This window comes from Elephantulus edwardii, unplaced genomic scaffold, assembly GCF_000299155.1.
Source record: "Elephantulus edwardii isolate Elephantulus edwardi_28Jun2011 unplaced genomic scaffold, EleEdw1.0 scaffold00078, whole genome shotgun sequence".
Classification (NCBI taxonomy): Eukaryota; Metazoa; Chordata; class Mammalia; order Macroscelidea; family Macroscelididae; genus Elephantulus; species Elephantulus edwardii.
In genome coordinates, this window is record NW_006399828.1 from 13005469 (window position 1) to 13018089 (window position 12621).

The window sequence follows — 12621 nt, forward strand, 5'->3', positions numbered from 1 at the left end:
AACAGTAAAAGACAAGACATGCCTTTTTTCCTTTCCGGCGAAATCAACACATTCTAATTCCTTAGCATCAAATTGTCCTCCTTCCCTTACTAAATCAGAGGATTCTACATTCTTACCTTCAATTTAGTATCACATCACTTACTAGACCTGGGTTTAGTGAAATGGTTCTAAAAAAATGGTCTACAGAGTTTTCTATGAAGTAACTATTATTAAGATACACTTCTAAACACAACTCTTTTGTTTTTCATACCTCCAAAATAAAACAGTAAATATATTCTTAGTCAATGGCACAAATATACACATATACACAGAGATAAATACTTTATGTTTAAAAGAGCTAATTGTAAATGAGACTTTCAAATGTCAGTAATTGAAATACACATATGTTTTGTGCATTTAGAAAGCAGATATTTTTTTTACATTAAAAAAAAAGGAATTTATTGTGAATTTTCTTTTGTGGTGAAACATTAGCCAAATATATGTTCTTGCTGTTGTTATCATTTAAGTATTCATCTCTTCTGTGTCCATTGTTTCAGTTATTATTATAAAAATATTTTAATAACTCTTTATAATATTTATTCTAGACAGAGCTTTAAAAATTTAAGTTCATAAAAGTATATCACTGTGATTTTTCTCTCTCTACTTTTGCAACTCTGCATATTGTCATTAAGTATGTGCATATACTACACCACCATAGCTCTCTTTTCAATATAAAGCATTGATATCTATATATGTATGTACATTAGCTGATAGCTTGTATTTTTCTGCATTGATTTTTTTAAATATTTAAGCCTAAAATGCATGTAGAATTCCTTTTTCTTTCATGTAATGAACTTATTTACCAAAACCATATGATATTTTTAGTACATAGTCAATAAATAATCATATGTATTATGTATTCCTTGTGGTCATCTAACTACAATGCATGCTACTATATAACCTTTTTCTTATATATTTTCTAGCTGGTCTTGATGCTTTTAGGACCTTTCTAAAATCAGAGTTTAGTGAAGAAAATGTAGAGTTCTGGCTTGCCTGTGAAGACTTCAAGAAAACAGAAAGTGTGGAAAAAATTGCTTCCAAAGCCAGGATGATATATTCTGAATTCATTGAAGCTGATGCCCCTAAAGAGGTGAGTGAAATACTCCAAAATATTGGAGATTCAACCTTGAGCATATCTTCTACCAGTTGCTGTTGTTTGGTGCTATTTAGTCAACTATAACTCATAGCAACCATGAGAACAATGGATGGCTCTGACTGTGCCCCTGTGCCATCCTCATCATCCCTCTGATACGTTTAAGTCCATTGGCCCAGTCATCATGGCAACCCATCTTGTTGAAGTTTTCCTGATCCTCCACCTACCCTATCATGATATCTATTCCAAGGATTGTTCCCTCTTGACAACATGTCCAAAGTATGTAAGAATTAAGTTTCACCATCCTTGTTTCTAAAGAGAATCTTGGTTGCACTCCTTCCAATAAAAAGATATTAAACCCTTCTAAATAGCTTTCCAATATAAAATTGTAATAGATTCCAATAGACATCCATGAAGATAATCTTCAGAGTTTCTGTCAGTGTTTCACTGATGAATCTTCTATCACTGATTCAGCAAATATGTTTCAACATCTCCTATGTGTGAAATCTGATCAATATTTGAGTCTCATTAGTATGGTATGCAGACGCTTGAAAAATAGTCTACTACTTGAAACTAAGCAGCGATAAAACTTAATTCTTCTAAAAGTCTAGTTAAACATGCTCTTGGAGTTAAAATTTAATTCCTTTTTCTTTGGAAAACATGGAGTTAAAGAAGGTTACCGAGGAATAGTAGTCTTAAATGTGTAGCAGCAACAACAATATTAATATGTTGTGGAAAACAAAACTGCAAACAGTATATTTTTTTTCTTTTTAACTCTCTAGTTATCTAGTTTATACCATTTGTTGTTGTTGTTGTTATGTGATGTTAACTCACTTGCAACCCATAGTGACCCTATGTACAACAGCTCTGAATTCTGATCTATCATGACCACTCTTGTTATCTCTGACACACCTATTCCCATTACCCTACTCACTGAATCAATCCATCTCATCAAGAGTCTTCCTCTTTTGTGCTGTGCTCTCATTCTCCCAAGCATGACATCCTTCTCTAAGGACTGGTCCCTCTTTGTAACATGCCAAAATATGCCAAATGAAGCTTCAGAATACTTGCCTCCAAGGAACAGCCTGTTCTCACCTTCTCCAGGACAAACCTGTTTGTTCTCCTAGCAGTCCATGGTATATGCAATACTCTTCTCCAGGACCATAGCTCAAAGGTATCAGTTCTCTTTCTGTCAAGGAGAAGGAGAAGAGATAATTGTTAGTTCACATTAGCTCTTCTTTAAACATTTAAAAGGAGGGAGCACTAATTGTTTATTAATCTCTAACTTCCCACCCATCTGAGGTGTATTATTGTTAGTTTATTCTCATAGGCAAAAAAAGTCCATCTGCTTTAATAACAAATATCTGAAATATCGTAAATTTACAGAATTTTCTCAGAATTATCAAAATATACTCTATCCTCTACAAAAGTTAATTTTTTCATAGATTCTGTTTAGACCTCCAAATGCAGGAAAAACTCTAACTGAATGATAGCAAGAAATTGTATACAGTTCATCCGTAGTCGTTGTCCGTCTTTCTGACACATAGCATGTAAATGCAAAGACCATGGCCTGGATCAGGGGCACCTTAGTCTCCAGACTGACATTATTGCTCTTCAGTACTCTGGAGATATCCCTGACAGCACACTTTCCCAATGAAATTTGTCTTTTTATGTACAGACAGCTGGTACTGAAAGTGTTCATTGTGAAGCTAAGCAAACTAATGCGGCTCACAATGTCAATCTGTTCATCATCTAACATGATGTTGCCAATTGTTCCAGTGGTGAGAATCTTTGGACTGGTTTTTTGGTGTGTGTGTGTGTGTGTGTGTGTGTGTGTGTGTGTGTGTGTTTTAATTGAGCTTGCATCTATATATAATGCTGCAGTCATTGACCTTATGCACCAAGTACTCCAGGTCCTCCTCAGTTTCAGCAAGCAGAGTTGTGTCATCTGCAGAACACAGGTTGTTCCATATAGTACTTGTTTTTCTTTCTAAAAGCAGATACTGCTTACCTTTATTCCTTTAATTATGAAAATGAACCAGAGGTCTGAGGAATTGTCTTGAGTGATTGGAACCGACCATATATATAAATCAAGCCTGGAAGCAGGAGCGGCATCCACTTCCAAAATGGCTTGCCTCCGGAAACTCTATGTACGAACAGTGCTCAGGCTGTTCGTTCATAGGGTCGCTATGAGTCGTTTACGACTCGACGGCATTAAACAACAATAACAATGACGACGACCAAGAGAGAGCTACGTTAGCCTAGTGGAAGGAAGCTGTGCTACCAAGTCGAAGGTGGGGGTGATTGTCATCTGTGACCCTCGGCCAGGTTCAAATTGTCTTTCTGTCAAACATTCTTCTAGGTGGTATAGCACTGGTCTGTGTGTTGCTGTACAGAGGTAACTCATGGTTGCTGTGATGTTGAAGCCTGTGACAGTGATGTGCTAATAGTGGTAATGGGCACCCATGGTGGACAGTGTTGGCTGGAGCTTCCCGACTAAATCAAGCCTGGAAGCAGGAGCGGCATCCACTTCCGAAATGGCTTGCCTCAGGAAACTCTATGTATGAACAGTGCTCAGGCTGTTCGTTCATAGGGTCGCTACAAGTCGTCTACGACTCGACAGCATTAAACAACAACAACCACCATATATATGTACTCCCCTCCATCAAAAGCATTTTATGTACAGAATATCTCATTTTTCTTTTATTAAATTCCCAGAACAAAAACCAAATCATGACAGCCACCATGTTTAATTCTAAAGTATAAGCAAATTATGTTTTGAAACTGCTTTGGAATCTTCATTGAATATATCATATATGCAAAGAATTTCATGCATATATAGCAAACAGGAAGCCACACTAAACTACCAATTCAAATCTTAACCAACTTTACATTAGTTGTCAAACTCACTAAACATTTACTCTATCTAAGGATTGAAAATCATTAGTATCAAAAAATAAACCAGGGGCAAAAACAAAACAAAACAACAGAAATGTGTTGCTTTACAGTGGATGCTAACTCAGACCAACCCTTAGAAAAGAGTAGAACTGTCCTATATGTTTTTCAAGGATATAATCTGAGGGGAAATTGTCACTTCTTCCTCCAATAGAGTGGCTCGTGGGTTCAAATTAGATTTTTTTCAGTTAGTAGTAAAACACTTTAACTACACATCAGCAGGACTCCATAAAAACACTGCTGTTGTTTTTGCCAGAGTCAGAACTGACTAAAAGCTGACCGTAAAGTGGGTTTTTAGAGGTTGTAATTTGCTCAAAAGAAGATTGCCCATCCGACTCCAGTAGACCAACTAGTGAATTCAAACTATCTGGCTTTTGATTTGGCAGCACAACCCCTTAGCCACTAGGCCACAAAATGCTGCTACCAAACTCAAGATATGAAAGAGACAATGATTTTTTTCACAGGTGATATTGTGTATCTCCTGACTACAAATCAGGGTGCTTACTATGGCAAGGTGATTGTACTTAAGGGAACAACAGACATAATAGATAAAACACAAACACTTAGATAATCTAAAGCCTGAAGTTGCCATTTCAGTAGTTCAAGCTTGCATAGAGCTTAATTACTGCAGCATTTACTAGTCTAATACAATTTTATAAATATAAACTACTGAGCATGGCCTAGAATTCAGAGAGTGAAGGGAAAAAACAGTTTTAACTTCTGTGCCGCTGTTTCAACATACATTTCCCGGTCAAGAATACATTTCCCATTTAAGAATCAATAAATAATTCCAGAAAACTGAAAATGTAGCATATAAGATTTGTCAAGTTGATTAATGTGTCATTTCCTAAATGGTTTTAAAATCAACCCTAACGATATTCTATATATTGTAGTATTGGGTTGAAAGGCAGATTTTTTTTTGTCTTTATGAATCTATCTAATTAATGTGGTTGTTTCACTATAACATTATCAATATCATGTGTGAAAAACTTTCTAAGAAGAAATGCAATCTTTAAGTATAGCTAAATTCAAAAAGACAGTGCAAATGTACCATAAATTTTCAATTTGACTAAACAGTATTATTTTCTAAAGCATTTTTATGGTAATAATTGACCTAAATAGCATATTTTTTATTTTCTTTTAGTAACTAAACATTCTGCAATTTTTGCAGCTTAAAATATAATGATTTTTCACTAAACAAATATGATTAATTAATTATTATTGTACAAAATAATAATTTGATTGTGATTGATCAACACTCTGCATTATGCAGATGACACAACTCTGCTTGCTAAAACTGATGAGGACCGGAAGCACTTGCTACAGAAAGTCAAGGACTGCAGCCTTCAATATAGATTAAGGCTCAATATCAAGAAGACAAATATTCTCACCACTGGGCCAAATGGCAGCATCAGGATGGAGGATGAAGAAAGATTGTTAACAGCTTTAGTTTGCTGGGCTCATAGTCAACACTCTTTGCACCAGCAGCCAGAAATGAAAAGACATATTGCATTGGGAAAGTCTGCTGTCAGAGACCACTCCAAAGTAGTGAAGAGCAATGGTATCAATCAGGAAATTAAGGTGCACCTGATACAGGTCATAGTCTTTACTATGTGCTATACATCAGAGAGCTGAACAATGACTAGGGATGATAGAAGAAGAATTGAAGACTTTGAGATGTTGTGTTGGAGAAGAGTATTGAATATATCATCGACTACTAAGAGAACGAACAGGATTGTCCTGGAGAGGGTTAAACCAAGCTGCTCCTTGAGTCAAGGATTTTGAAGCTTCGTCTGACATACTTTGGACATGTTGCAAGGATGGACCAGTCGTAGGAGAGCAACATCATGCTTGGGAGTGTACAGGGACAGCACAGGAGCGGAAGACCCTGGATGAGATGGATTGATTCAGTGAGTGGGGTAATGGGGGTGGATGTGTCAGAGACAATAAGTTTGGCACATGACAGAGCAGGGTTTAAGACTGTTTTACATAATGTCACTAAAAGTTGCAGGTGACTCTAAGGCACATAACAACAACAATAAATATGTCCCAGATCCCAGAACATTTGAAAACATGTAACTCTATTATCACTTGATAAATGTGTAAACTTGAATATGTGTTATAAATCATTAGATTCCAAAATTAGCTACTTAATGAACAAAGTATTCTTGGAAGAGTTCCAAGGGAAATGCTACAGAAAGCAGTATATGTATCTCAGTCCAAAGAAAGGTGACCAGAGTGTAGAAATTATCAAACAATATCATTAATATCACATGCAAGATTCTGCTGAAAATTATCTAAAAACGACTGAAGCAGCACTTCAACAAAGAACGGCCAGATGTGCAGGCGGAGTTTAGAAGAAGCCATGGTACTAGGGATATTATAGCTAATGTTAGGTGGATCTTGGCTGAAAGCAGAGAGTACCAGAGGAATTTCTGTGTTTCATTGATTATTCAAAGGTTTTTTAGTGTGTCGATCACAATAAACTGTAGCTAACTAAGAGAAGAATGGGATTCCCAGAACAGTTGATTGTGCTTATGTGAAGCCTAGACTTGGACCAGGAGGCAGTCATCAGAACAGAGTAAGGAAACACTGCATGGTTTAAAATAGAGAATTGAGTATGCCATGGATGCGTCCTGTCTCCATACCTTTCAACCTATATATGGAATAGAAAATCCAGGAAGTTGGGCTCTACGAGGAAGAATGTGGCATGAGGATTAGAGAAAGACTCATCAATAACCTGAGTTATGCAGATGACACAACCCTGCTTGCTCTAACTTAGGAGGACCTGAAGTGTTTGCTGCAGAAGGTCAAGAACTGCAGCCTCCAGTATGGATTGAAGCTCAACATCAAGAAAACAAAGATTCTCACCACCGGGCCAATTGGCAGCATCAGTATGGATGGTGAAGAGTTTGAGGTTGTTAATAGCTTTAGTTTGCTTGGCTCCACAATCTACACTCTTGATACCAGCAGCCAAGAAATCAAAAGACTAATTGCATTGGGCAAGTCTGCTGTCGGGGACCTCTCTTGAGTACTGAAGAGCAACAACATGAGTCTGGAGACTAAGGTGCATGTGATACAGGCCATGGTCTTCACAATTATGTTATACGTCAGAAAGCTGGACAACGCCTTTGGATGATAGAATGTGAATTAATGCCTTGGAGTTGTGGTGCTGGAGAAGAGTATTGAATAGACCATGGGCTGCTAAGAGAACAAACAAGTTTGTCCTGGAAAGGGTTAAGCCAGGCTGCTTCTTGGAGGCAAGGATTCTAAAACTCCATCTGACATACTTTGGGCATGTTGCAAAGAGGGACCAGTCCTTGGAGAGAGACATTATTCTTGGGAGAGTGGAGTTACGGCACAGGAGGGGAAGGCCCTCAAGATGGATTGACTCAGTGACTAGAGTAACGGGAGTAGGTGTGTTGGGGACAGTAAGATTGACTCAGGATAGAGCATTGTCCAGAGCTGGTTTATGTACGGTTACTGTGAGTCGACAATGATTTGATGGCACATAACAACAAGGACAACACTGTAAAATTTGTAATGAAATGATAAGTTATTAGAAATGTCATTCTGTCAGATAAGAAAATGAATGCCAAATTCATCTTAGAGACAGTGACATCTAAAAATTATTAAGATTCAACTTGATTTTATTACCAGACCTGGGACAAACACATTAACAGTTACTTAAGTCAGAAAATACTAGTACAACATATCTAATTCTTAAATTGTTTGTAAATAGGAGTACATTATAACTAATCAAATAAAAAATAAATTAAGCCATAACAGATAAGGGTTTTTTTTCTCTTTTCCTTTTTTTAATTAATTTCAATGAACATTTACAAAAATTTTGGATTTCCATTCATTCATTGTTACACTTTTCTCCCTGCCCACCCATAACAGATAAGTTTTAATAAGATGTTGCAAGAGGTTAAAATGTGGAGCCAGGATGCTCCTTAGATAGTGAGACCTATCTTACATGTTTTGGCATGTGTAAGAATGGTCCAGTCCTTGGAAAAGTAGAAGGTCAGAGAAGAAAAAGATCCTCAGTGAGAGGAATTGACCCAGTGACTGCAACAATGGTTTTAAGAAAAATAGAAATGGTGAGGATGATGCAGGATCAGAGGAGGTTTCTATCTGTTGTACATACGGTAGCTTTGGGTTGGAATAACTTGTGAGCATCTAATAGTAACAATGTGGGACACTCTAAAATTTCTATCTAGTTTCTTGTCTTTAGACTTTTAATGTAGTAAAGCATCCTTATTAGATCTTATTTTATGTCAATACTTATTTCTCTGCTTATCATTCTCCTGATATCATAAAAATTATTGGTGGAAGAGAATATCCATCTAGGCAATTGTTGTAGCCACCATTGAGTAGATTTCAACTAATATTGATACCATGTGATGGAGGATCCATAGGATTTGCAAGGTTATAAACATTATAAGAATAGACCACTTGGTCTTCGTTCTAGAGTATCTGATTGAATTCAGAGGGCCAATTCTTGTTGAGATGTTAATCAAATGCCTTGAAATTCCAAGCTGTTTCTCAGGAAAAAGATGAATACTTCTCTTCCATAAAGTCTGATAGCCTTGGAAACCCAGTGGAGGCTTGCTATTAGGAGGAAATGACTAGCAGGGTATAATTTAATATTGTACTGTTGTTTTTGTGGTTCTTTACCACTGAGTCAGAACTCACTCATAGCTGACTCTCTTTCTCCATAAGCGTCTGGTGGATTCAAATGGTGTACATTTAGAATGGAAGCACTGTTCTTTAATACTAAGCCACCAGAGCTCCCATATACTGGGGCCTGACATAATTAATATAACAAAGGGATAATGGGTTAGAAACCTCTGGAGAGAAAGAGAGAGGGAACATAGAAAATAAAGACTAAAATCTATAGAAAAGATGATTTAGTAAAAAAAAAATTACTGTTGGACAAAAAAGGGGAGATTATCTCTCTCTCTCTCTATCTATCTATCTATCTATCTATCTATCTATGTATATATATTCATCTATATCATCTATAGCTATAGCTATAGCTATAGCTATATCATCTATCTCTATCTCTATCTATCTCTATCTCTATCTTTATCTATATCTATCTATATCTCCAGAAAAAATGAGAAAGCAATAGTTAATTGGAGAAATATTCTTACATTTTTTATGAAAGGATACCAAGGTCGAATAGGATTGTGTCAGAATATTGAGTAACTCCTTTATTTAAAATAAGCTTATTTTAAATTGAGCCATCAGAGAAAAAAATAGGTATGTTTTCTATAATAAAATTATTTTTAGAGAGAAGTGTAAGAATACAGATATTTGAAAGTACTTTTTACTATTGCTATAATACATTGTTATGTACCATTGAGTCAGAACTGACCCATTTTTGACCCTCCATGAAAAGTAGTTTCTGCTATCGCTATAAGGTATTGTTGGGTACTATTGAGTTGGAATTGACTTATAAATGACTCTCCAGTGGGTTTGCAGAGACAGTTAATCACAAGGAAGGAGATTTTCTATCCTTCTCCCATGTAGCAGCTGGTGGCCTCAAAGCAGGAGCTTTCAGGATTGCAGTGCAGCTTCTTGCCACTGGGTCCCCAGAGCTCCCTATTCTTTATATATTCTTTATTTTCTTTTCACGATTTTCTCTCTTTGAATTTTTTAAACACTATTTCTACAAAATGTTGATATTGTTTTTATACTTAATCCTGCCTCAAAAGAAGGTTAAGAGTTTGATTTAAAAATTGACTGACCTGATATATATTTTCTGCTAAAATGTTTGGTTAGTGTATGTGTATGTTTTATACCCTGAAATCTGAGCTAATCTAAATTAGTATGCTTTATAATACTCAGGGGGTGGGGGGGGGAAATACAGCTTTTAATAGCAGTCTTTAGAGTTTATATTTTGGTGAAAAATAATAGTATATACCATAAAGACTGACAAGACTTTTAGAAATTCTTTTTAGTAAAATATAAAATGCTCAGTATCTAAATCCAACTCAGGTATGCGAGGTCAGTATTTAATAGTGGAATTTTTTGTTTTCTATGATAATGCTTAAAATACTGGCATAACATACTTTTATAAAAGTAAATTCTAACATTATGAGGTGTGATTTGGGGGGGTGTTGTTTTTAAAGAGGTTGCTTGAGAAAAACGATGCTAAACATAGAACATTCTCTACATATTAGTTTATTTATTAGTTTCAAACTATTTAGTACAGTGATCAATGGAGTTCTAGTGGTACAGTTAGCAGGGAGTTGTGCTACTAACCCAAAAGTGGTGTCTCCTTGGTGGTTCAAATCCACCAGTGGCTTCTTGGAAGATAGATAATCTCCTCTTGTACTTCTTACAGTCCCTGAGCACCCACTGGAGGGTCAGCTATAATCTTAATTTTCCCACAAATGGGGCTTCTTGGAAAAAAGTTATCCTAAATATAGAAATTCTTCTACATGTTATTGTTGTTGTTGTTAAGTGCTGTCGAGTCGTAGGAGACTCATAGAGACCCTATGAAGGAGAGTCCTTGACACTTGGATGCCTTTCATCCTCTCTCCAAGTTCATAGGGTTTCCGGAGGCAAGCTATTATGGAAGTAGATGCCACTCCTCCTTCCACGCTGTTTAATCGGGGAGCTCCACCCCACTCTCAGTTCGCATTGGGTAGCCAACCATTAACGCATTTGACACATCCGTGTCACAGTGTTCAGCCTCACAGCAACCACAAGCGACCACAGGACAGCAACTTGTACACTAGGGCTATATGACCTAGAGGAATGTCTGAACAAAAAAAATGAAAGACTGGCCCAAGGGCCGCAGGCCAGAGAGCATGATGCTGTGTATGGGGGAATTGTGTTTTGTTGTGTTGTGCTGTGTTGTGTTGTGGCTGTCTCTGGAGAAAGGTGACTCTGCCTCCAGAAGCCAGGGAAGCCGCGCTTGGCCTTGGGTGGAAGGCAACGGCGGCTTCAAACTTCTACATATAACTGCTTATTTATTAGTTTCATAAGGTTTAATTATTAATCAATAACTGGCAATCTACTATATATCAAGCTAGTACAACTCAAAAAAGGGGGGGGGAGAGGCAATAAGTATAGATCCTGAGTAAATAATGCTAACCATCTTGGTGAAAAGATTTCACTAACATAGTATAATTGCCATGAGTGCTATAATAGGGAAATAAAGTATCAATATAGGAAGAGCCCCAGCGGTATAATAATTAAACAATTAGTAAAGGCTAACAAAAAGTTGCTGTTTGGATCCACCTAATAACCCTGGAGGGCCAGCTATGAGTCAGTGCCAACTTGATGAAAACAATAACAGTAACAACAAGAACAATGGTTCTTTGGAAGAAAGACCTAGGGCTCTGCTCCCATAAAGATGAACTCATTCTTGTCAGATTAATTCCAAATTACATGGTTTACTAGATGAGGAATGATGCTGCCAACCCAAAAGTGGGGGCGAGGGGAGATCAGTCACCTTATGTGTGATTTGTAATCTCTGAAAAGCCACTGCAGGGTCAGACGTGAGTCAGTTCCATGTTGACAGCAATGAGCATGGGTAGTCATCTTTTAAGACAGAGTACAACTACTGCCCAGAGTTTTCAAAGCTGTAAGCTTTTGTTACTCAAACCACTGAGTTTGAGTTGGGGGTTTTGTTACATTTTACATCTTCACAGAATCAAACTGTAGAATCTTCCCAGGAGAGACTGCTCAGTTTAAACTGGTGTGACCTTTTAATTAACTGCACAGAGCTCAACCACTGAGCTACCAGGATTCTTCTCAAAAATAGTCGCTTTTAGAAAAAGGGGTATTGGTTTTATGTACCGAGTCAGAACTGACTCATAATTGACCCACCAGCAGGTTTTCAGAGACAGCAAACCACATGAGAGAAGACTTCCCATTATTTTCCTGTGGAGCATTTTATGGATTTGAACCAAGTGCTTTTGGGTTGGCAACACAACTCCTTACTTCTATGTCGCTAGAGCCCAAAAGAAGCAATACCGTTAAATCGTTGTTACACTCCCACCAACAGTGAATAAGGGTTCCAGTTTCTCCACAACCTTACCAATATTTGTTGTTTGCTGCTTTGTTAAATTTTGCTATTCTGACTGGGGAGAGATGATAGCTCATAGTTGTTTTGATTTGCATCTCCCTTAGAGCTAAGGATTTTGAACATTTCTTCATGTATTCACCATCTGAATGTTTTCTCTGGTGAAGTGTCCAAATCAACAAACGAATGGATAGAGAATCTGCGGTATATTCACACAATGCAATATTATGAAACAGTGAAAAAAACAAAACAAAGAACTCATGAAATATTATTTAAAAAATGGATCATGGAGGACATTATACTGAGTGAAATATCTCAGTCACAAAAAGATAAATACTGCACAATGCCACTGTTATAGAACAGGACTGATATGGGGGTTGAGGGAAACTAAGAAAAGAGGGGATAAATAATGTAAATGGCATTGAAACAGATGAGGGAGAGTAAGGTATAAAAGAAATATATACTTAGGTATTATTGGCATGAAAATAAT

General features: G+C 36.9%; 1 protein-coding gene across 1 annotated transcript in view; it reads left to right on the forward strand.

Annotated features, from left to right (window-relative positions):
- Nucleotides 1–12621, forward strand: part of RGS21 (regulator of G-protein signaling 21) — a 51099-nt gene that overhangs the window by 18317 nt on the left and 20161 nt on the right. The window contains exon 3 of the mRNA XM_006889529.1: nt 963–1129. Within this exon, the coding sequence (XP_006889591.1) occupies nt 963–1129 (167 nt within the window). The remainder of the gene's footprint in view (nt 1–962; nt 1130–12621) is intronic.